This window comes from Erythrolamprus reginae, chromosome 1 (assembly GCF_031021105.1).
Source record: "Erythrolamprus reginae isolate rEryReg1 chromosome 1, rEryReg1.hap1, whole genome shotgun sequence".
Classification (NCBI taxonomy): domain Eukaryota; kingdom Metazoa; phylum Chordata; class Lepidosauria; order Squamata; family Dipsadidae; genus Erythrolamprus; species Erythrolamprus reginae.
In genome coordinates this window covers 403,155,187-403,176,743 of record NC_091950.1, presented here as the reverse complement: position 1 = coordinate 403,176,743, position 21,557 = coordinate 403,155,187, and the positions used below count along the sequence as shown (strand labels likewise).

At 41.1% G+C, this 21,557-nt stretch overlaps 1 protein-coding gene across 2 annotated transcripts in view; it reads left to right on the top strand.

Moving 5' to 3' along the window:
- RABEP1 (rabaptin, RAB GTPase binding effector protein 1) overlaps positions 1 to 21,343 on the top strand; it is a 59,684-nt gene extending 38,341 nt beyond the window's left edge. Inside the window, exons 7-18 of one of the 2 annotated variants that reach the window (XR_011557586.1) lie at positions 1,967 to 2,145; positions 6,005 to 6,130; positions 8,458 to 8,922; positions 9,107 to 9,211; positions 9,997 to 10,113; positions 11,514 to 11,612; positions 15,561 to 15,701; positions 16,763 to 16,944; positions 17,095 to 17,150; positions 18,080 to 18,178; positions 19,252 to 19,368; positions 20,595 to 21,343. Coding sequence is in view for 1 of the 2 variants with exons in the window: in XM_070735174.1 (XP_070591275.1) it covers positions 1,967 to 2,145; positions 6,005 to 6,130; positions 8,458 to 8,922; positions 9,107 to 9,211; positions 9,997 to 10,113; positions 11,514 to 11,612; positions 15,561 to 15,701; positions 16,763 to 16,944; positions 17,108 to 17,150; positions 18,080 to 18,178; positions 19,252 to 19,368; positions 20,595 to 20,690 (1,769 nt within the window). In the remaining variant the exon portion in view is untranslated. The remainder of the gene's footprint in view (positions 1 to 1,966; positions 2,146 to 6,004; positions 6,131 to 8,457; positions 8,923 to 9,106; positions 9,212 to 9,996; positions 10,114 to 11,513; positions 11,613 to 15,560; positions 15,702 to 16,762; positions 16,945 to 17,094; positions 17,151 to 18,079; positions 18,179 to 19,251; positions 19,369 to 20,594) is intronic. The other variant, XM_070735174.1, reaches the window with a different exon arrangement.
- Positions 21,344 to 21,557: the final 214 nt, after the last annotated feature.

The following is a 21,557-nucleotide window of genomic DNA, read 5'->3' as shown; positions in this document are numbered from 1 at the left end:
AGCTGGCTGAAGTATGCCTTTTATATTCATAGTAGTTCCTGTTGTATGCACATATAGTTTAGTAGATATAAAGCATTATGCATCAAATAAATCTTTAATGTTGTTCCTTCTTATCCATTCCTTTCACAAGAACTCAATGTGCATTCTCTTGAAAGTCTTATGTCAAGGGAACTTTTGATTTGAGTTTGAGATGAATCAAGCTTTGAGCTCTTCAAAATGTAACATTCTTACTACATAAATTAGAGAAAATCATCAAAATAAACTACGCCCCATAAAATAAATGGTGCAATGAAACATATGAATTCAATTGCTGTAGTGATTGTTACTAAAGAAAATAAATTATATTTTCTTTGGCATTCAAAACTATGGAAAATTATTTTGGTTGAAAAGATAACAAGGAATAGTTCTTACCAATGTGTATCCTTAATGGAACTGCATTTGCATGGAGAAAAGTATGCAGTGGGGTACCTCCAGGCTCTTAGACCCAATACTCTTCAGTATCTTCATAAATGATTTATATGAGAAGATAGAAGGGGAACTCATCAGATTTCCAGATGACACCAAGTTGGCAGAAATAACCAATAAAATATAGGCTAAGGAGACAAAAGGATTTCAACAGACTTGAACACTGCGTCCTATCTAACAAAATGAAATTCAGTGGTGGGAAAAGTACAGTTTCACTCTTAGGCACAAAACCCCAAATGCATAGATACAGAATCGGACAATAGGTGGTACTTGACGTCATAGTAGTAACTGCAGGAGGGATTTGGGAATCTTATTAGACAATCATGGTGAGAGCGATCAACCAGTCTGCGGAGAGGGGCGGCATACAAATCTAAATAATAAATAATAAAATAAACTGCCTGCCAGCGGAGGTTGTGAACTCCCCAACTTTGGACATTTTCAAGAGGAGATTGGACTGCCATTCGGCTGGGGTGCTGTAGGATTTCCTGCTCAAGCAGGGGGTTGGACTTGATGACCTGTAAGGTCCCTTTCAACTCTAATAATAAATAAATCACTTAAATATGCAGTGTGTTGCAGGCCACCAAAAAGCCACTGCAGTCCTAGACGCATGAATAGGGGGATAAAATTAAGATCATGTGAAGTGGGATCTTATCTGTTACTTATAATGCATTTGTAAGACCACAGTTGGAATATTGCATTCAGTTATGATCACCATAATCATCACAAAGATCATTAGAGGACTGGAGGCTAAAACATAATGGAGAACGGGGTATGTTAGTTTAATGAAAAGAAGGACTAGGGGTAACAGGATGTCAGTGTTCCAATATTTGAGGGGCTGCCACAAAAGAAAGCGGTGGGTGGGTGAGTGTTCAACCTATTCTCCAAAGTTCCTGAAGGAAAGACCAAGAAGGAATGGATGGAAACTAATCAAAGAAAGAAGTAATCTAGAAATAAAGATAAATTTTCTGACAGAACAATTAATCAGTGGAACAGTGTGGATGCTCCATCACTGCAGGATTTTAAAGAGATTGGACATTTGTCTGAAATGGTGCGGACTAGAAGACTTCCAAGGTCCCTTCCAACTTGAAGAAAATTTAAAAGATTCCTTTTGCTGCATTTTATCTCTGTTTTAGATAAGATAGAGATACTGAGAATGTGACTGTATTGAAAATGTTGTATTTGTTGCTCCTTATGTTTGCAAATATATAAAGCTTTATTGTCAATTTTCATGCTGTTGTTATTAGCTATATAGTGTGTACTTCTTTGGTTTTTAATATTCTTTTTTATTTTATGTATCCTGTAATTGTTGTCCATTCAACAACTATACCAAACTGTGACATTAAATGAGGAATACTTAAACAATATGAATTCTCTGCTCCTAATTATGTATGTTAGCTGTTCAGTAGGCTCCTAGATGTGTACAAAATATCATCACAATAAACTCTGTGAGCAAACTTAACTGCATTGATTCAAATGGAATTCATTGTTTGTTTTCATACAGTATGCCGTCTACTAGAGCAGGAAAGGCAACAGCATAATCAGCTCAAACACACATGGCAGAAGGCCAATGACCAGTTCTTGGAGTCACAGCGTTTATTGATGAGGGACATGCAATGGATGGAGATGGTGCTGACCTCAGAACAGCTGCGGCAAGTTGAAGAACTGAAGAAAAAAGACCAGGTGAGCTAATACAGCACTGAGATTAGCTGAGTCCTTCGGGATTGGGCGGCATAGAAGTCGAATTAAATAAATAAATAAGTAAGTAAATTTGTAGCCATTTTGTCTTGTTGTTGAAGAAGTGCAATGTAAGTAGATGTAGCGGAGCATTTGTTTCTAGTCCTGTAATTTTTGGGGGGACATATGCTTAATGATATCAGATCTCGGGTTTAACATGCATTGTGATAAAGGGTGGTTGGGTGTACATACGCAGAATGAACAGAAGAAGGATATACACTGTGGATTATATAATTATGACCACCAGAATTTCTTTTGCTAAGCAAGACAGCTACTACTGTGTTTTCCCCAAAATAAGTCATAGCTTGATTTTTACACATGCGCCCTACCCCCAAGGGTCTTTTCTGGGTCCTATTCTTTTTAATATGTTTGTGAGTGACATAGGGAAAGGTTTGGTAGGGAAGGTTTGCCTATTTGCCGATGACTCTAAAGTGTGCAATAGGGTTGATATTTCTGGAGGCGTCTGTAATATGGTAAATGATTTAGCTCTACTAGATAAATGGTTAAAGCAATGGAAACTGCAGTTTAATGTTTCCAAATGTAAAATAATGCACTTGGGGAAAAGGAATCCTCAATCTGAGTATTGTATCGGCAGTTCTGTGTTAGCAAAAACTTCAGAAGAGAAGAATTTAGGGGTGGTGATTTCTGACAGTCTCAAAATGGGTGAACAGTGCAGTCAGGCGGTAGGGAAAGCAAGTAGGATGCTTGGCTGCATAGCTAGAGGTATAACAAGCAGGAAGAGGAAGATTATGATCCCGCTATATAGAGTGCTGGTGAGACCACATTTGGAATACTGTGTTCAGTTCTGGAGACCTCACCTACAAAAAGATACAGTCATACCTCGTCTTACGAACCTAATTGGTTCCAGGGGGAGGTTCGTAAGACAAAAGGTTCGTAAGACGAAACATTGTTTCCCATAGGAAACAATGTAAAGTCAATTAATCCGTGCAACCGGAAAAAAAACCCGCAAAAAAAAACGCTGCCGCCTGGCTGTCACCTTTTAAAACAGCCTGGGGGCTTCTCAGCGACCTCCCAAATGCCGAACGCCAAACCCGAACTTCCGGGTTCGGCGTTCGGGAGGCCGCCGAGAAGCCCCCAGGCTGTTTTAAAAGGTGACAGCCGGGCGGCGGGGGCTTCCCGGCAACCCCCCGAACCCGGAAGTTCAGCAAAAGTTCGGGGTTCGGGAGGTTGCTGGGAATCCCCCCAGCCCGGCTGTGACCTTTTAAAACAGCCGCGCGGCTTCCCAGTTGTCTCCCGAAGCCGAACACCAAACCCGAACTTCCGCGTTCGGCGTTCGGAGGCTTCTGGGAAGCCGCGCGGCTGTTTTAAAAGGTGAGAGCCGGGCTGGGGGGCTTCCCAGCAACACCCCGAACCCGGAAGTTCGGCAAAGGTTTGGGGTTCGGGAGATTGCTGGGAAGCCCCCCAGCTCGGCTGTGACCTTTTAAAACAGCCGTGCGGCTTCCCAGCAGCTTCCCGAAGCCGAACGCCAAACCTGAACTTCCGTGTTCGGCGTTCGGAGGCTGCTGGGAAGCCGCGCGGCTGTTTTAAAAGGTGACAGCCGGGCTGGGGGGCTTCCCAGCAACCCCCCGAACCCAGAAGTTCGGCAAAAGTTCGGGGTTCAGGAGGTTGCTGGGAAGCCCCCCAGCCCGGCTGTGACCTTTTAAAACAGCCGCGCGGCTTCCCAGCTGTCTCCCGAAGCCGAACGCCAAACCCGAACTTCCGCGTTCGGCGTTCGGAGGCTGCTGGGAAGCCGCGCGGCTGTTTTAAAAGGTAACAGACGGGCTGGGGGGCTTCCCAGCAACCCCCTGAACCCCGAACCCGGAAGTTCGGCAAAAGTTCGGGGTTCGGGAGGTTGCTGGGAAGCCACCCAGCCCGGCTGTCACCTTTTAAAACAGCCACGCGGCTTCCCAGCAGCCTCCGAACGGTTCAGAAAAAAATTGCCTCTTCTTACGAACTTTTTTCGTGTTACGAACGCCAAACCCGAACTTCCGGGTTCGGCGTTCAGAGGCTGCTGGGAAGCCCCGCCGCCCGGCTGTGACCTTTTAAAACAGCCGGGGGGCTTCCCAGCAGCCTCCGAACGCCAAACCCGGAAGTTCGGGTTTGGCGTTCGTAACACGAAAAAAGTTCGAAAGAAGAGGCAAATTTTTTCTGAACCCCGGGTTTGTATCTCGAGTTGTTCGTAAGACGAGGGGTTCGTATCTTGAGGTACCACGGTATTGACAAAATTGAATGGGTCCAAAGATGGGCTACAAGAATGGTGGAAGGTCTTAAGCATAAAACGTATCAGGAAAGACTTAATGAACTCAATCTGTATAGTCTGGAGGACAGAAGGAAAAGGGGGGACATGATCAAAACATTTAAATATGTTAAAGGGTTAAATAAGGTTCAGGAGGGAAGTGTTTTTAATAGGAAAGTGAACACAAGAACAAGGGGACACAATCTGAAGTTAGTTGGGGGAAAGATCAAAAGCAACGTGAGAAAATATTATTTTACTGAAAAAGTAGTAGATCCTTGGAACAAACTTCCAGCAGACGTGGTAGATAAATCCACAGTAACTGAATCTAAACATGCCTGGGATAAACATATGTCCATCCTAAGATAAAATACAAAAAATAGTATAAGAGCAGACTAGATGGACCATGAGGTCTTTTTCTGCCGTCAGACTTCTATGTTTCTATGTTTGGGCGAAAAGTGTTTGGGCAGCTACTGCTGGCCCCGCCTTCTCTGTCCCACTGTCTGCTTCCCCGAGGTCTTAATCTGGGCCAAGCTCCTGGCACGCCCTGATCTCCTCCAGCCCTGCCAGGAGAGTGAAGGGCCCCCGTATCAGGAAAGACTTAATGAACGCAATCTGTATAGTCTGGAGGACAGAAGGAAAAGGGGGGACATGAGAAGTGTCCCAGCAGAAGAAGCTGGGCCATTAGTCAGGATGGGTGGAGGCTTGGCAAACCGAGAGCTTGGCCCACTGCAGCCAAGGGCAAGCAGACAATGGGACAGAGAGGGCGTCTCCTGCACTTAAAGAAAATAAGACCTCCCTAAAAATAAGCTCAAGTGCTTATTTTCAAGCCCCCTCCTCCCCCAAAAATAAGATCCAGGTTTTATTTTTGGGGAAACACAGTAAGTGAGTTGCACCTGATGTATGACCATTTTTGCCATTGCAGTTGTTAAGTGAACTGTCAGCCTTGCTGTGTTTCATCCTTCAACTGCGTTTCAGCTTTCATGAGAAAACGGGGGTGGGGTGAAGATGTGTCCACCTGACGAGGATGGACAATGGGGATTGGGTGAATTGCCAAGGGAGGTATTTGGGATTACTTTGATATGGGCAACTATTGCACCATTTTCCTCCGACATTTCTTTTCTTCTGATGCATTCACTTCTGATTTAGTAAAATTCACTTTTGAAGTTCAAAATGGACTCTGAGTTTTACTTTTCCTAAATTCTGAGCAAAGCCAGCCTGACATTAAGCAAAGTCTGATCCTTTACTTAACATATTAAGTAAATCTGACTTCCCCCATTGACTTTGCTGTTTTAACTTTCAATGGTCTCTAAAAAATGGTTATAAGTCAAGATCTACTCATAGTACTACCATACTTACATATGGGCTTTTTATGTTTAATATCCAATATTTTGCATTAAGAAGCCAACTTATAAATTAGATATATTGAAATGTTAATTATACTAGAAGATAATAATATAATTTTAAAGAATGATTTGTATTAATATGAAATTATGCAGTTTTTTGGGGGGGGTGGAATAAAGGGAGCATTTTGCAGATTAAAAAACCACTGATTTTCAACTTTTGTTCTAGGAGGATGAACAGCAAAGAAAACTTCATAAAAGGAAAGAAGAGAAGGAGAAAGGCACTGATGATGAATCAAATGTAACTTGTTCTACAGTTCATGAAGAAGCCCTTCCATCATTTCCTGGGGAAGAGGTAAACTTAATTATTATAACAGAACTGTCTTCCATGACAAATTCCAAGACAAATTCCTTGTGTGTCCAATCACACTTGGCCAATAAAATATTCTATTACATTATTCTATTCACTGGGAATGCTGCTGCTTCTTTCTTTTTAACTTAATGTATTATGCGTGTGAACCAACCCAGTTTATTGTACAGTATATTGTACATAATGATAATAGTTCATTTAATAACCAGGTTCAGCACATTGTGTGACTAGGTCCAAAAGTCACTCTTCAGTGAAGAGTCACTGCAAGATTGTATTTCAGTTTTGAATTTTATACCAAAAAGAGCTGGGCTTACAGTATATGAGCCCTGGAATTGGAAGCTGAAAACAAAATATTTCTGCTTTTTTGGCATCAATGTTTAAAATTACAATGGTACCTCTACTTAAGAACGCCTCTACTTAAGAACTTTTCTAGATAAGAACTGGTGTTCAAGATTTTTTTGCCTCTACTTAAGATTAAGAACCATTTTCTACTTAAGAACCCGAGCCGGGAAAAATCTCCCAGGAAATTTGAGAATGGCACGAAGGCCTGGCCAGTTTCCTGCCATTCCTCCTTTAATCCCAGCCATCTGGACTGCCAGAGCAGCCTTTTGGTGGCGCTTAAGGAGGCTTTGGCAGTCCAGAGCGAACGAAGCATTTTCCTTTCTCTGGGCGCATGGACAGGAAATAAACCTCTGCCAGTGCCCCCCAAAAAGAAACACCCCCTTTGCTCTGGGCAGCCGAGGAGTCACCACAGCGAAGGAAAGGCGCCGGCTACAAAGCGAGCAAGCGAGAGGAGAGGGGAGCCCTTCAGCATGAGAAGGAAGAGGCAGCAGGTAGCAGCAGTAGCAGCCAGGGTATCGGAGACAGTCTATGGGAGGCAGCCTTGCGCCGGGTGTATTGGAGGTGCGTGCTCCTCCTCACCATCTCAGAGTCCCTCTTTTCTTTTTTTAAACCTTAAAGTTTTGGATTTTTTTGATTCCCCTCACTTCACCTTCTTCCCTCAGCAGCGACTGTCCTCCTTTTCTTCCTTCTCCTCCTCCCACCCAAATTCTGAGCTTTTATTTCTTTCCTAATGGGTTTGCACACATTATTTGCTTTTACATTGATTCCTACAGGAAAAATTGCTTCTACTTAAGAACGTTTCTACTTAAGAACCTGGTCACGGAACGAATTAAGTTCTTAAGTAGAGGTACCACTGCACTTATTGTGCGGCAATTGATCCATTGTGTAAATTTTCTCACCATCTCCTACAAATGTGTAGCCTGATTTGAAACTTACATTATTGTCAATTCATGATAGTTTGAATTATAGTTTTAATCAGGGAACAATAACTATGAAATAATTTGAGATGTTTTAAGTATGGATTAAAAGAGAGGGAGAAGTTATATGACTGAGATTTTGGCAAGGGATTCTGTTCTCTTACAAATAGTTTAATCAGTGATGTTTGATGACTATATATTTGAGAAACTGTTCCAAATAAGCCTGGAATAGAAGACAGATGTTCCAATTCTTTCACAATAAATTCCCAATGAGAATTACATGGTGGCCTTCCTCAAAATATTTATCTTAAGCTTTATTTCCAAAATACAGAAACTATTTTGATGAGCTACAAACAGGATGGGCAGGTTCAGTTTAGAGGAGGGAATCCTTATCCTCTATAGCCCAAGCCTTACAGTGCTTTATAGATCACTATTAGCACCTAAATTGTATTTACAAACATTAATGCAGTATTTCCCATGCAGAGGCCATACAGTTGAATCAGATTTTCATCATTAGAATGCAGTCTGCAACATTCTGTACTAGTTGCAGCATTTGTGTGGTCTTCAAGGACAGCTGTAAATAGAGCATAGTTCAGTAACCTGTTTGATGTCAAGAGAATATGAATTGCTTCCTGCTCCCCACATGGCTGCAGTTAAGCCAATGCATCTCTGGCCGTATTCTCTACCTACTGGTCCATTCAATCTAGAAGAATTCTAGTCTCCTTTAGAGCTGTTTCTTTAAGAGCGCAGCCCATTCCAGAGCAAGTGGAGGGGCTGATAAACTGCTGATTTCTGAATGAGAAACAACTCCTAATCTGGATGAAAATAAGCTATAAAAGATAGCATGCATCAAAAGAGAAATTCTTATGAACAATGAGAACTCCAATGAAAGGGGAATTGGAGGTAGATTTCATTTTGGAGATAAATGAGGGGGAAAGTCTACAACCTGTCTTATATTTTGGTATATAACCTAGGAGTGGGTTGGTGGAGCAATGATTTGTCTGGATATAAGGGAGTTTTTATTGTTGGACAGTTTTTCTGTTTCAATTCTAGGTGCACCTCAACAGCAATCATGGTTCAGCCCACTCGCTTGACACAGATGCATTGCTGTCTTCAGGAGAGTCTCTCAAGTCGGACATTGACATGTTTAAAGAGGGACTGCGTAGAGCTCAGTCAACAGACAGTTTGGGAACATCAGGATCTTTGCAAGCCAAAAGTTTGGGCTACAACAATAAAGCCAAATCAGCTGGGAACCTTGATGAATCTGACTTTGGCCCATTGGTTGGGGCAGATTCTATATCAGAGAACTTTGACACTGCCTCCCTGGGCTCTCTGCAAATGCCTGGTGGGTTTATGCTAACCAAAGACCAGGAGAAAGCAATCACAGCAATGACGCCCGAGCAGGAGGAAACCGCATCCCTTCTCTCCAGCATCACGCAGAGCGTAGAAAATGCTTATGTGTCTCCTAGTGGTTACCGTTTAGTTAGTGAAACTGAATGGAATCTCCTTCAGAAAGAGGTATGCCTTTGTATGTACTGTATCCTCCCATCTGAGGATTATTTTATAGAGAATGATTTGTGTGTTAGACCTCTCTTCTGAAAACTTCTTCATTTTTATACAAAATGACTACATCCTCTCAGTGGGATTCATACATATTCATCTATGAAGCTTCCCAGAGAAATAATGGTTTTATGTTCTCCAGGTGCAAAATGCGGGGAACAAGCTGGGAAGGCGCTGTGACATGTGTTCAAATTATGAAAAACAGTTGCAAGGCATCCAGATTCAGGAGGCTGAAACAAGGGATCAGGTGAGTGCAGCTTGGTCTCTAATCAGAAGTGGGATTACCTGTGCAACATCTAGTTTGCTGAGAGCACACTTCAGAATTCAGAATTCTGTAATAATATTTTGTTGTGGGGTCAAAGAATCAGACGGCTATAATGTTTAGTTTAGTTTAGTTTTATTAGATTTATATGCCGCCCCTCTCCGAAAACTTGGGGCGGCTAACAGCAATCATAAACAATATACAATAATAATCCAATACTAAAAGCGAATTAAAAACCCCTTAATATAAAAAACCAAACATACATACAAACATACCATACATACAATTGTAAAGGCCTAGGGGGAGAAGGAATCTTAATTCCCCCATGCCTGGCGGCAGAGGTGGGTTTTAAGTAGCTTGCGAAAGGCAAGGAGGGTGGGGGCAATTCTAATCTCTGGGGGGGGAGTTGGTTCCAGAGGGCCGGGGCCGCCACAGAGAAGGCTCTTCCCCTGGGTCCTGCCAAGCGGCATTGGTTAGTTGACGGGACCCGGAGAAGACCCACTCTGTGGGACCTAACTGGTCGCTGGGATTCGTGCAGCAGAAGGCGGTCCCGGAGATAATCTGGTCCGGTGCCATGAAGGGCTTTATAGGTCATAACCAACACTTAGAAAAGGTTATATCAAAGAGGGCTGGAACTAAAACACTCATTTTCATGGTTTCTTTATCCATTCCACTTTGTTTCTAAATTATAAGCATAGATTTTGTCTTGGAGAATAATTAATCTCATTGAGAAAAGGGATGTTTATAGTGTATTGTTTCTAACCCCGTAGGTGAAGAAACTTCAGATTATGTTGAGGCAGGCGAACGATCAACTAGAAAAAACAATACGAGAGAAACAGGAGCTGGAGGAATTTATGAAACAAAGTAGTGAAGACTCAGCCAATCAGGTAAGGAAAATCTTACAGAAGACTAAAAATTCTTCAGTGAGAATGACCATTGCCTAGAGCAATGATGGCGAACCTTTTTGTCCTCGGGTGCCAACAGACCGTGTTATCGTGAATGCGAGAGTGCCCACACTCATAATTCAATGCCTGAGGAAGGTGTCTCCCATCCCCTTGGTGGCTCTCTGAAAGCCAAAAACGCCCTCCTAGAGCCTCTGTGTGAGTCAAAAATCAGCTGGCCAACACACACATGCATGTTGGAGCTGAATTAGGGCGACGGCTCGCGTGCCAGCAGATATGGTTCCACGTGTCACCTGTGGCACCCATGCCATAGGTTCGCCCCTACTGGCCTAGAGCCTTTATTTAAACTGGTTGATTCTTTTTACACCAATTGTGTACTGCAGAATGTAATGAAGTTGATTTAAGAGTATGGTCATCTTGTAAAGTTAACAGGATCAAATAGCACTTAGCATTGGTTTTTCAGTGCGGAAGCTGGCAGTAATGGTTGGAAGTGGAGGGGATAGAGGATAGATCACTTCATTTCTTTGTGTGGCTGCAGGAACAGAGTTGGAAACTTTAACGAGTTCAGCTCCATTCTGAACTCCATGGAGGGGCAAGGAAATCCTGGCACTCCTAACTGCACCTGTAAAACAATCTCCCAGTATTGGGAGATTGTTTTACAGATGCAATTACGAGTGCCAGGATTGTGGGCTTTGCTCAACAACTAAGATTCTGGTTCCACTTGTGGTCATAAGGAGAGTTACAAGGATGGTGAGTGGTCTGGAAACCATGTCCTATGAGGAACGGTTAAAGGATCTGGGGATGTTTAGTCTGCAAAGGAGAAGACTGAGAGGAGACTTGATAGCTGTCTACAAATACCTGAAGGGCTGTCACAGAGCAGAGGGATCAGCATTGTTCTCATTAGCACATGGAAGGATTAGAAACAATGGAATGAAACTGCGAGGGAAGGGATTTAGATTAGATATCAGGGAAAAAACTTTCTAACCGTAAGGGTGATAAACCGGTGGAACAGTTTGCCAAGGAGGTGGTGGGCTCGCCTTCACTGGAAGTCTTCAAACAGAGACTGGACAGTCATCTTTCTGGGATGGTTTAGTGAATCCTGCATTGAGGAGGGGGTTGGACCGGATGACCCTGGAGACTCCTTCCAACTCTATGATTCTATGATTCTCCTAAATTGACCATACATGGGTTGTGAAATCACTAGAGGCAGAGTTCAATTTGGAGACTACCTTTAAGTATTTTGGAGCATTTGCTCCATTGTTGCTGAGATTTCAGCATGGAATTCTGTAGGAAAAAAATGAAAATAAAAAGTTAGTGAAAATTGTATATTATGCCATTTTGTATTCATGGTATGTGTATTCCCCCCCCTTCCATCTTTTTGATAGATCTCATCACTTAATGCTAGAGCTCAGGAATCTGATGCCTTACTTAATGAGTTACAGCAGGCATTTTCTCAAGCTAAAAGAAATGTCCAAGATCAAATGGTAAATAGTGAAGAATTATTTTAATGCACATATTTGTTGTTTATTCTATATCTATATTATAGTTTCATATTATCTGTATTATTCAATTTATCTGCACTGTAGAATGAAATAAACTTTTTCTGCAGACAGGTATCACTCTTGAGTAGAACACATTTCTAGCTGACTAAGGATAGTTTAGGATATTATAGTTGGTTTTGCTCTTAAAAGCCTGCACAGAATGTATCTGTCTCTTTATTTCTTGTCCTTATTTCAAGAGCAAAATCAACTATATGCTGTATGAAATGCACAAATTGGTTCATAAAAACAGCCAATGAATCAACAAGGAGCATAGACCTTCTGGGTCTATTGGATATTACTGTATCAACTCTTCAGTACATCTGCAGCAGGCTAGCCCAGATGTAGGCAAAGTTGGCTCTTCTATGACATGTGGACTTCAACTCCCAGAATTCCTGAGCTAGGACGATTGGCTCAGGAATTCTGGGAACTGAAGTCCACAAGTCATAGAAGAGCCAACTTTGCCTACCCCTGGCTAGACTAACAGTCTTCTACAATTAAGATCTGCAGTTGGAATTACGTTACGCTGTTTATGAAGGAACCTTCCCTAACCCAATTTGACACTGTGCATCAATTATATACTGTTTGAGGAACAGACTGGTCTGCTTGACAGTAAACAGGGGAGGGAAACCCAAATGATGTTAAATTGGCCATTTTCTGATGATATCCGTCCTGCAATGTTGGGGAACTCAGGTCCCAGTGGCATCTACAGGGATGTCAACCTAGGCAAGATAACAGTATTGTGTAAAATTGTGACAAGGGTCTAGAAGTGGCAGTAACAATATACACGTTCAGGATGCTTCCTGTTTTCATATATACATTCTGACTGTTCTTAGGTCTAACCTCCTCACAAGGTTATTGTGAGGAGATATTATATAAGCCACCTTGAATTATACGAAATCAGTATTATTCCAGTGTACTAAATGAATAAATTTAAAGCACCAGAACTGCTTATTTTGTTACTACCTGTGCACTAAGACAGTATTTATGATGAAAGCCAGGGTTTTGGTTTTATAGTTATTCAAATGACCTTTCTTTCAATATTGAACAGCCCCCCGTACTTTACAAAGCTGGGACCTAGAGAGGATTGCTGTATTGTCTAGATCAGTGTTTCCCAACCTTGGCAACTTGAAGATATTTGGACTTCAACTCCCAGAATTCCCCAGCCAGCATTCACTGGCTGGGGAATTCTGGGAGTTGAAGTCCAGATATCTTCAAGTTGCCAAGGTTGGGAAACACACTGGTCTAGATAACACAGAACGGATATCTGTTTCTTTTCCAGCTTGTCTAAATGGTGAAATATCTTTGTCTCAATAGGCCAGAAGGAGATTTAGGAAAATGCTGAACAGAAAGGAATACAATTATGATACTTGATAAGAGACATGTCATTATGGAGGCAAGCCCAGAAATATAGTCAGGAAGGTAGATTAGGGCAAAGGTTAAGTCTGAATTTCCGTTGGGGGTTTTTCTATAAGCTCCCCATGGTCTTACTATTAAGCAGCGCTGCCTGTGAAATAGCAGCTTAAAAGTGGTAAGAATAAGCTCCAGACAGTTTGGCCAGCTTCCTAATAAGTTGATCTATTGTTCTTGTATTTTTGAAGAAATCATGTGCTCTTGTAGGAGGTCTATATTTTTATTTATGCAGCCAGCTATACAGTTATTCTTTTCCTAGAACTCTACTCACCAAACTAATTTCACTTAATGTAGATTCATAGAAACATAGAAACATAGAAGACTGACGGCAGAAAAAGACCTCGTGGTCCATCTAGTCTGCCCTTATACTATTTCCTGTATTTTATCTTACAATGGATATATGTTTATCCCAGGCATGTTTAAATTCAGTTACTGTGGATTTACCAACCACGTCTGCTGGAAGTTTGTTCCAAGGATCTACTACTCTTTCAGTAAAATAATTTTTTCTCATGTTGCCTTTGATCTTTCCCCCAACTAACTTCAGATTGTGTCCCCTTGTTCTTGTGTTCACTTTCCTGTTAAAAACACTTCCCTCCTGAACCCTATTTAACCCTTTAACATATTTAAATGTTTCGATCATGTCCCCCCTTTTCCTTCTGTCTTCCAGACTATACAGGTTGAGTTCATTAAGTCTTTCCTGATACGTTTTATACTTAAGACCTTCCACCATTCTTGTAGCCCGTCTTTGGACCCGTTCAATTTTGTCAATATCTTTTTGTAGGTGAGGTCTCCAGAACTGAACACAGTACTCCAAATGTGGTCTCACCAGCGCTCTATATAAGGGGATCACAATCTCCCTCTTCCTGCTTGTTATACCTCTAGCTATGCAGCCAAGCATCCTACTTGCCTTTCCTACCGCCCGACCACACTGCTCACCCATTTTGAGACTGTCAGAAATCAATACCCCTAAATCCTTCTCTTCTGAAGTTTTTGCTATCACAGAACTGCCAATGCAATACTCAGATTGAGGATTCCTTTTCCCCAAGTGCATTATTTTACATTTGGAAACATTAAACTGCAGTTTCCATTGCTTTGACCATTTATCTAGTAACGCTAAATCATTTACCATATTACAGACCCCTCCAGGAATATCAACCCTATTGCACACTTTAGAGTCATCGGCAAATAGGCAAACCTTCCCTACCAAACCTTCCCCTATGTCACTCACAAACATATTAAAAAGAATAGGACCCAGAACAGACCCTTGTGGCACACCGCTTGTAACCTGACTCTGCTCAGAAAACTCGCCATTAACAATAACTCTCTGATGTCTATGCTTCAGCCAGCTTGAAATCCACTGAACTATCCAGGGATTAAGTCCAATCTTCACTAATTTATCTATCAGCTCTTTATGTGGAACCGTATCAAAGGCTTTGCTGAAGTCCAGATAGGCAATATCCACGGCACCACCTTGATCCAACACCTTTGTGACATAGTCAAAGAACTCAATGAGATTAGTCTGACACGATTTGCCTTCAGTAAAGCCATGCTGATTTGGGTCCAATAAGTTATTGTTTTTTAGATGCTGATTTATCCTCTTTTTGAGTAGAGTCTCCATCATTTTAACTACAACTGATGTCAAGCTAACTGGCCTGTAGTTACCAGCTTCTTCTCTACTGCCCTTCTTGTGGATAGGCACAACACTGGCCATTCTCCAATCCTCAGGAATATCTCCTGTTAACAAGGATTGGTTAACAGGGATTCCTGTGTTTGTTCTTTGCCCTCCTTTAAAGTTATGTAATTATGAATTATTGCAGAATTGTATCTGTTGTAGCTAATTTACTCTTTAGAATGTTAAAATTGCTAAGGCCTTGAAACAACTGAACACAGTCAGCCATTAATGATTCTCACAAATCACAGTTGGAATAAGGGGCCATATGATTTGTAAATGCTAGAATCACTACTTAGTTCCTTCAGGAAATGCTTACTATCCCATAAGTCATTGCGCCAGGAAGGTAATGGCAAGACTTTCCCATTGGCAAGGGAAGCAGCAATAGATGTGAGCTAGTCAGCATCCCGTCAGTGTTTGGGAAGTGGTTTCTGAAAAATCAAAGATTTTTAACCTTTTAGTTGGTTCTCCTTTCCATCTTTCGCTTCAAGGACAGTGTAGGCAAACTGATTTCTTTAACTGGGTTTATGTGTTTTTAGAGAACAATTATGTTTTGGGTTGAACAATCTTACATATTAACTGTACTGTTTAGCTGATCCCCTTTTTTAGTATTTTAATTGAAAAATTCACAGCTCACCTATTTAAGTTATGGGAATGGGAAGAAAGTCATGGTGAGCAAGGATATTCTTCATATTGGTGGGGTTTTTTCCCTATTGTGTCCGCTACCTACTGCCACCATATTAAGAATGAAATGTGAGTTAATCTAAAGAGCTGAGTTTTGTAGGGTTTAATTTTTTCTTTGTTTGCTGGAGGCTGTCCTGATGCAGTCACGAGAACTTGTTTCAGAGGAATTGGTGAGGCTCCAGAAAGACAATGAAAGCCTTCAAGGAAAACACTGTCTGCATGTGTCCTTACAACAAGCCGAGGATTTTATCCTTCCAGAAACTGGAGAGGTAGGATACCTCTTGGTTAATTTTAAATAAATCCATTTTGAGCATATTAGACATTCTTGCAACTAAATAATGGCCATCACTTTTTTAAAGATTAGAAAAGTAGAAACTTGTTTTTAGTAATGTATGCGAATAGATCCACATGTTGATTATAATATTTATCTAAACAGAAATCTTAAATTAGTAAAAACTGCAACCCTATCTGTGGTTATGTTTTAGTGTTTATCTGTCTTAATCTAGATAACTTCCAATATATCTTGAACAATCACTGGTATTTTCACTCTAAAACAGCCTGTACTATATTTTGTTATTATATTATATTTTTGTTTTGTTAAAAAAAGGGTGTTTCTTTGTTATAAAGTATATGATTTGTAGCTACATAAGTGAAGTTACTTCCATTTCTGCTTGAAATCATTTGATATCAAGGAAGATAGCTTATTATGCAATTGTGGTAATATGTTTTCAAACAACATTCTAAGCAGAACTCTCTGAAATTGCTAGTCTGGAATTGTTGCTTGGCATCTGTAGTAAATGGATTAACAGAAGAAAACAATATAATAATTTTACTGCAAGGTGATTATTATAACTCTCCTTGTTTTTCCAGTCATCCTTAGCCTGAGTCCTTCCAGTTATCAACTTACATAGGTTACCTATCTGAAGGGAATGAGGTTGAGACAATTATATTAAGCCCCAAATTACATGAACTGCTGGCCTTAAAAACACGTTTGTAGTAACTGACAGCCCCAACATTGCCCATGGGCTCAGGAATTTGCCCTTACGTTGGATATTAAATTAACAAAGATGTTAATTTTAAAATGCTGGAGAATATTTTTTTAGTGTTAAACAACTGCCTCCCCCTACCCTTTTTTTTAAAACCTGAAGAATTTCAATAATTCTCTAGACTTGGAATTATTACATTTTAAGGCGTTCAAGACTATTGTTTCCCCTTTTGTATCTTTCCCTCCTTTTCAAAATCAGTTTCCAATCAAAGTCCCTTATAGTGTATTCCTCGAGGGTATATGTATACGGGAATGCAGTTTGACATATATAAGCCTTTGTTTCAGGGCCTCCGTGAATTGGTCCTCAAGTATCGTGAAGATATTATTAGTGTACGAACTGCAGCCGATCATCTGGAAGAAAAACTGAAGGCAGAAATTTTATTTTTAAAAGAACAGATTCAAGCTGAACAATGTTTAAAAGAGAACATAGAAGATCCTGCAGTAGAAACCATTGCCACGAGGAATAGGTAGAGACATTTTGGGTAGCCTTTCACTGGAAGGGAATTTCTTTGCCATGCATAATTTACATCTCCCAAAGTTTATTAGATAAATGAACCTGCTCTTTATTCACTCTTATTTGCTCCAATTCTGCTTTACCTTTCCCCATCTTTTAACAGCTGCTGCATCCAGTCTAAAAGCAGAATTGGAGCAAATAAGAGTGAATAAAGAGCAGGTAATTTATCTAAAAACTTTGGGAGATGCTCAATATGCCATGGCAAAAACCTTCCATCCAGTGAAAGGCTACCAAAATGTTTACTACTACACTGTGGGCATGGTTTATGCAGGATGCCCTGCATTTTCTTTTAAACATCTTTCAGTGCAAATTGGGCGCACTGGGGTGGAGCTCCATTTTCGCTACCCCATTGTATACCCCCCCCCCCCGTCCAGGCAGTAGCCCACCCCTGCTTCCATCCCTTGATGTTCTCCCCCCCCACCCCGCCCGTATACATTGGCCTCCTATCCAAGGTCTTCGTGTCTGTCTCTCAAACATAGAGTAAATCTTTAGCTAGTACTTTGTTTATTCCAAATTATTGGGTGTGGACTGTGGAGGAAGTGCTGTATGTCTTCTATCCTAGTTATGTTTTTTTTCTGGGCATAAAGAAGAACAACTAACAGAGGGGCGGCATACAAATCTAATAAATAATAATAATAATAATTATTATTATTATTATTATTTAAAATCAAAATAGTGATTCTTATTTCCCTCTCTTTGTGATAAAGTTTCTACCTAAAATTGAAGATAATATTCAAGGCCGCAAGCTATCTTGGAATAATGGTAATAAGATACATGTCGAAGGACTAATTAATGTTGTTCTCAGATTTTAATGTATACTTGGCATAAAACTGCTTGCTCTGTGTATAACCTGATATCACAGTGGCAAAACAAGTAGCCAGAAAACAGATGGTTCTGGAAATTCCGAGCAGCAGAGATTAAAATAATTGATGATAACTTCCGTGTTTGTTTTCAATAAAGGAGAGGGTTAAATAATGCCACAAAAGATTTTACAAAAGCAAAAATGAGTAGCCTGTAGAAGAGCCCTAAGTGGTTGATTAGCACTGGAGAGCTTTTAACTCATTCAGTACGTTCTTCCGTTTTCATAGTTGGAATCCAACTTGAAAGAAAAGATACAGCAGTTAGAAAACTTTGAGGAGAGAGAAAATGATCTTGAAGAACAGCTGAAGAAGGAAGTTACCACAAAGGTAAATAATTTTGTATGACTCACATTAAATGGTACAGAGTTGGTATACAGGAAGGGGGCTGAAAATGCTCATTGATGGAGGAACTGTTTGTCATTCTGTTGCTTCCCCCTGGGAGGAGGTTTTGAAGTATCTATAGCAGGACTGCCAGATCCTGTGACAGCTTTGTTTCCTATGCTATCCCTCTGGCAAATTCACACGATTCGTTTCTCTCACCATGTACATGTATACATCTGAATTAGGCTCTGCTGTTTCTCCATGTCATATAATATTTGTGGGTATATGCAGAATTTTGTCATGTTTACGTAGTGTAGAGGTATATGTGGAGAGAGCCATATGCAACAAAATTTCATTTTAATGTATGCCAATTAGTGTACATTCAAAGTGACAATAAATTTATTCTACGTTCTAATTGGGACAAACAGTTCACAAAAGAAGGGACTTGAATGGGATCAATAGTGTATTTCTGAAATCAACGAAATCCAAAGAGATTTGAAATGAATACAGGGAGTAGACAGCCAGGCAGCAAATTAGATTCATTACAATACGTGCAATATATGCAGATAGGGAATGGAGCAGTGGTGGGTTCTAAATTAGATCACCATTGGTTCGCGTGCACGCTCTCCTGGGCACAGTAGCGTTCCGGTTGGGTGGACAGAGACTCCCGCTGCCACCACTACTGGTTCTAAGAACTGTTCCGAACCGGGAGCAACCTACCACTGGAATGGAGATACGAAATGAGAATGAGCAAGCCCACTTTCATACACCTAGAGATGTGGTTTGGATAATAAAATAGAATTCCTTATTGATTGCATACCCAAGGAATTTGTCTTTGATGCATAAACTTTCAATGTATATAAAAGCTACAAGTGATAAATCATGATCATAATCATCCTATGAATACATTCATCATAAATCATAACACTTAGTAATAGTCATAGAATATAGTGCAATAGAGGTGATAAGAGATCCTTCCAGTCTTCTTTGACTAGGGAGGTCATCATGCAGCTATGTTTGTAAGCACACACACCCAATATCTCCCAAGATGCAGACATCATTGGTTTTCTTTTCCCCAGACTAATTTAGAACACATGATGTTTGAGGAGAAGAATAAAGCTCAACGGCTTCAGACAGAATTGGATGTCAGTGAGCAAGTACAGAGAGATTTCGTTAAGCTTTCTCAGACCCTTCAGGTAAGGTGATCACTTGAGAACAAAGACAGTGAAAAGTATTGTACAGTATTTGTATTTATTAGATTTGTATGCCGCCCCTCTCCGAAGACTCGGGGCGGCTAACAATATAAAAAGGACAATGTAAACAAATCTAATATTAAAAAACAATCTAAAAAACCCCAATTTAAAGAACCACTCATACATACAAGCATACCATATATAAATTCTATAGAGCCTAGGGGAAAAGGGAAATTTTAATTCCCCCATGCCTGACAACAGAGGTGGGTTTTAAGGAGCTTGCGAAAGGCAAGGAGGGTGGGGGCAACTCTGATATCTGGGGGGAGCTGGTTCCAGAGGGTCGTGGCCACCACAGAGAAGGCTCTTCTCCTGGTTTCCGCCAAACGACATTGCTTAGTCGACGGGACCTGGAGAAGGCCAACTCTGTGGGACCTAACCGGTCGCTGGGATTCGTGCGGCAGAAGGCGGTCCCGGAGATATTCTGGTCCGATGCCATGAAGGGCTTTATAGGTCATAACCAACACTTTGAATTTGTGCCCACAAATTGATCGGCAACCAATGCAGACTGCGGAGTGTTTGTTCTTGGATTTTTCTAGTCACTAGAATTATGTTTCTCTCGTATACTGTTGCTCTAGCTTGGTTGCTTCCTACCTTCCAAGGTCACAAGAGCCACCAGGTTCTTCCCACAAATAATGCTGATGAATAAAATAGGTCTTGCTCAATTTTGTCCTTTTATAGAGTTATTTCATGCTCAGGGGAGAAATCTTTCTTCTTTGAGAATACTAGAATGTAAGCGTAATCTTGGAGGTTGTCCAGGCCAACTCCTTGCCTGATGCGGAACTACTATCCACCCAGACTCTATTTAATTCCCAGCTGAGGAATATCCACCCCTTCCCTAGGCAGTCCATTACATTTTGGAACAGCCCTTGCCGTTTCAAAATGTTTCCTGAGGGCCAATCCAGATTTTCCTCCTTGAATTTAAACAATTGTTCCTTGTCCTGCCTTCTGAAACCACTCTGAATAAATTATTCCCCAGCTTCCAGATTTTGGAAGACTGCTTTCATGTCTCCCTGTAATCTTATAGCTTCCAGGCTAAAGGTACCCAGTTGCCTCTACCTATGTGTCTATTGATTGATAAATCTCTTAAAAGTTAATAACTAAGAGAAACCTCATTCCCCCCTTACAGATGGTCATTCTATTAATGTTCTGTGTTGCTCATTTTTGCTCAGGTCCAGTTGGAACGGATCCGGCAGGCCGATTCCCTGGAAAGAATTCGTGCAATCCTCAATGATACAAAACTGACTGACATTAAGTCAACTACCTGAAACATGACAGCCTCAGTAGCAGAGCTACCAAGCTACATTTTGGTGTTTGTTTGTTTTTAAAACCCTCCTCTTTATAGCAAAACCTTTCATAATTATTTAACTCTAACCGAAAGAGCAGAAGGATGACACAAGAGCCATGGTGCAGGTTGTGTTTCTGGGAGGGAGAGGAAGGTTTTCTGGAAGGGAAGAGAGTTTCACACCAAGAAGAGATTGGGCAGGGACCCTCCAGGGCAGAGGTCTTCAAACTTGACAACTTTAAGACTTGTGGACTTCAACTCCCAGGATTCCGCATAGCTTGGGCTGGAGAATTCTGGGGAGTTGAAGTCCACAAGTCTTAAAGTTGCCAAGTTTTGAGGACCCCTGCTCCAGGGTATCTGCCTTCAGTGTAGTTGGACTTCTCCATATAACTCATCTACCTTCATCTTCCTGCTCCTCCCCACCCCACCCGATCCTGGAATATCGCATATTCCCTCCCTCCCTTCCTCTCATCCATACCCTGTTAAAATACTGTGATGAAAGTAGTTGCTGAAAATTGTCTCCTCCCATCCCACCCCAAAATTTTTGGAGTGAAGTTACAATAGCAAGTTGGGCAGAAGGGGAAAATAGTATATTGTATTAATATTTTATATTAAAATATGAATTTATTTGCAGGACACTGGATTTTGGGTTTTTCTAGCTCAGTACATTTTTTTGTACGTTGAATGTTGTGCTGGAAGAGCCCCCAACTAAAAACATGGGCAGAAGATGATTAGAGGGAAGGCTACAAATTTTCCAAAAAAAAAGAAAAGAAAAAAAGAACCTAAGGCACAAGGGGGGGGGGATGGATAATTGGAATGGGGAAATAAGTCAGGTCAGGGAGGTGAAGGT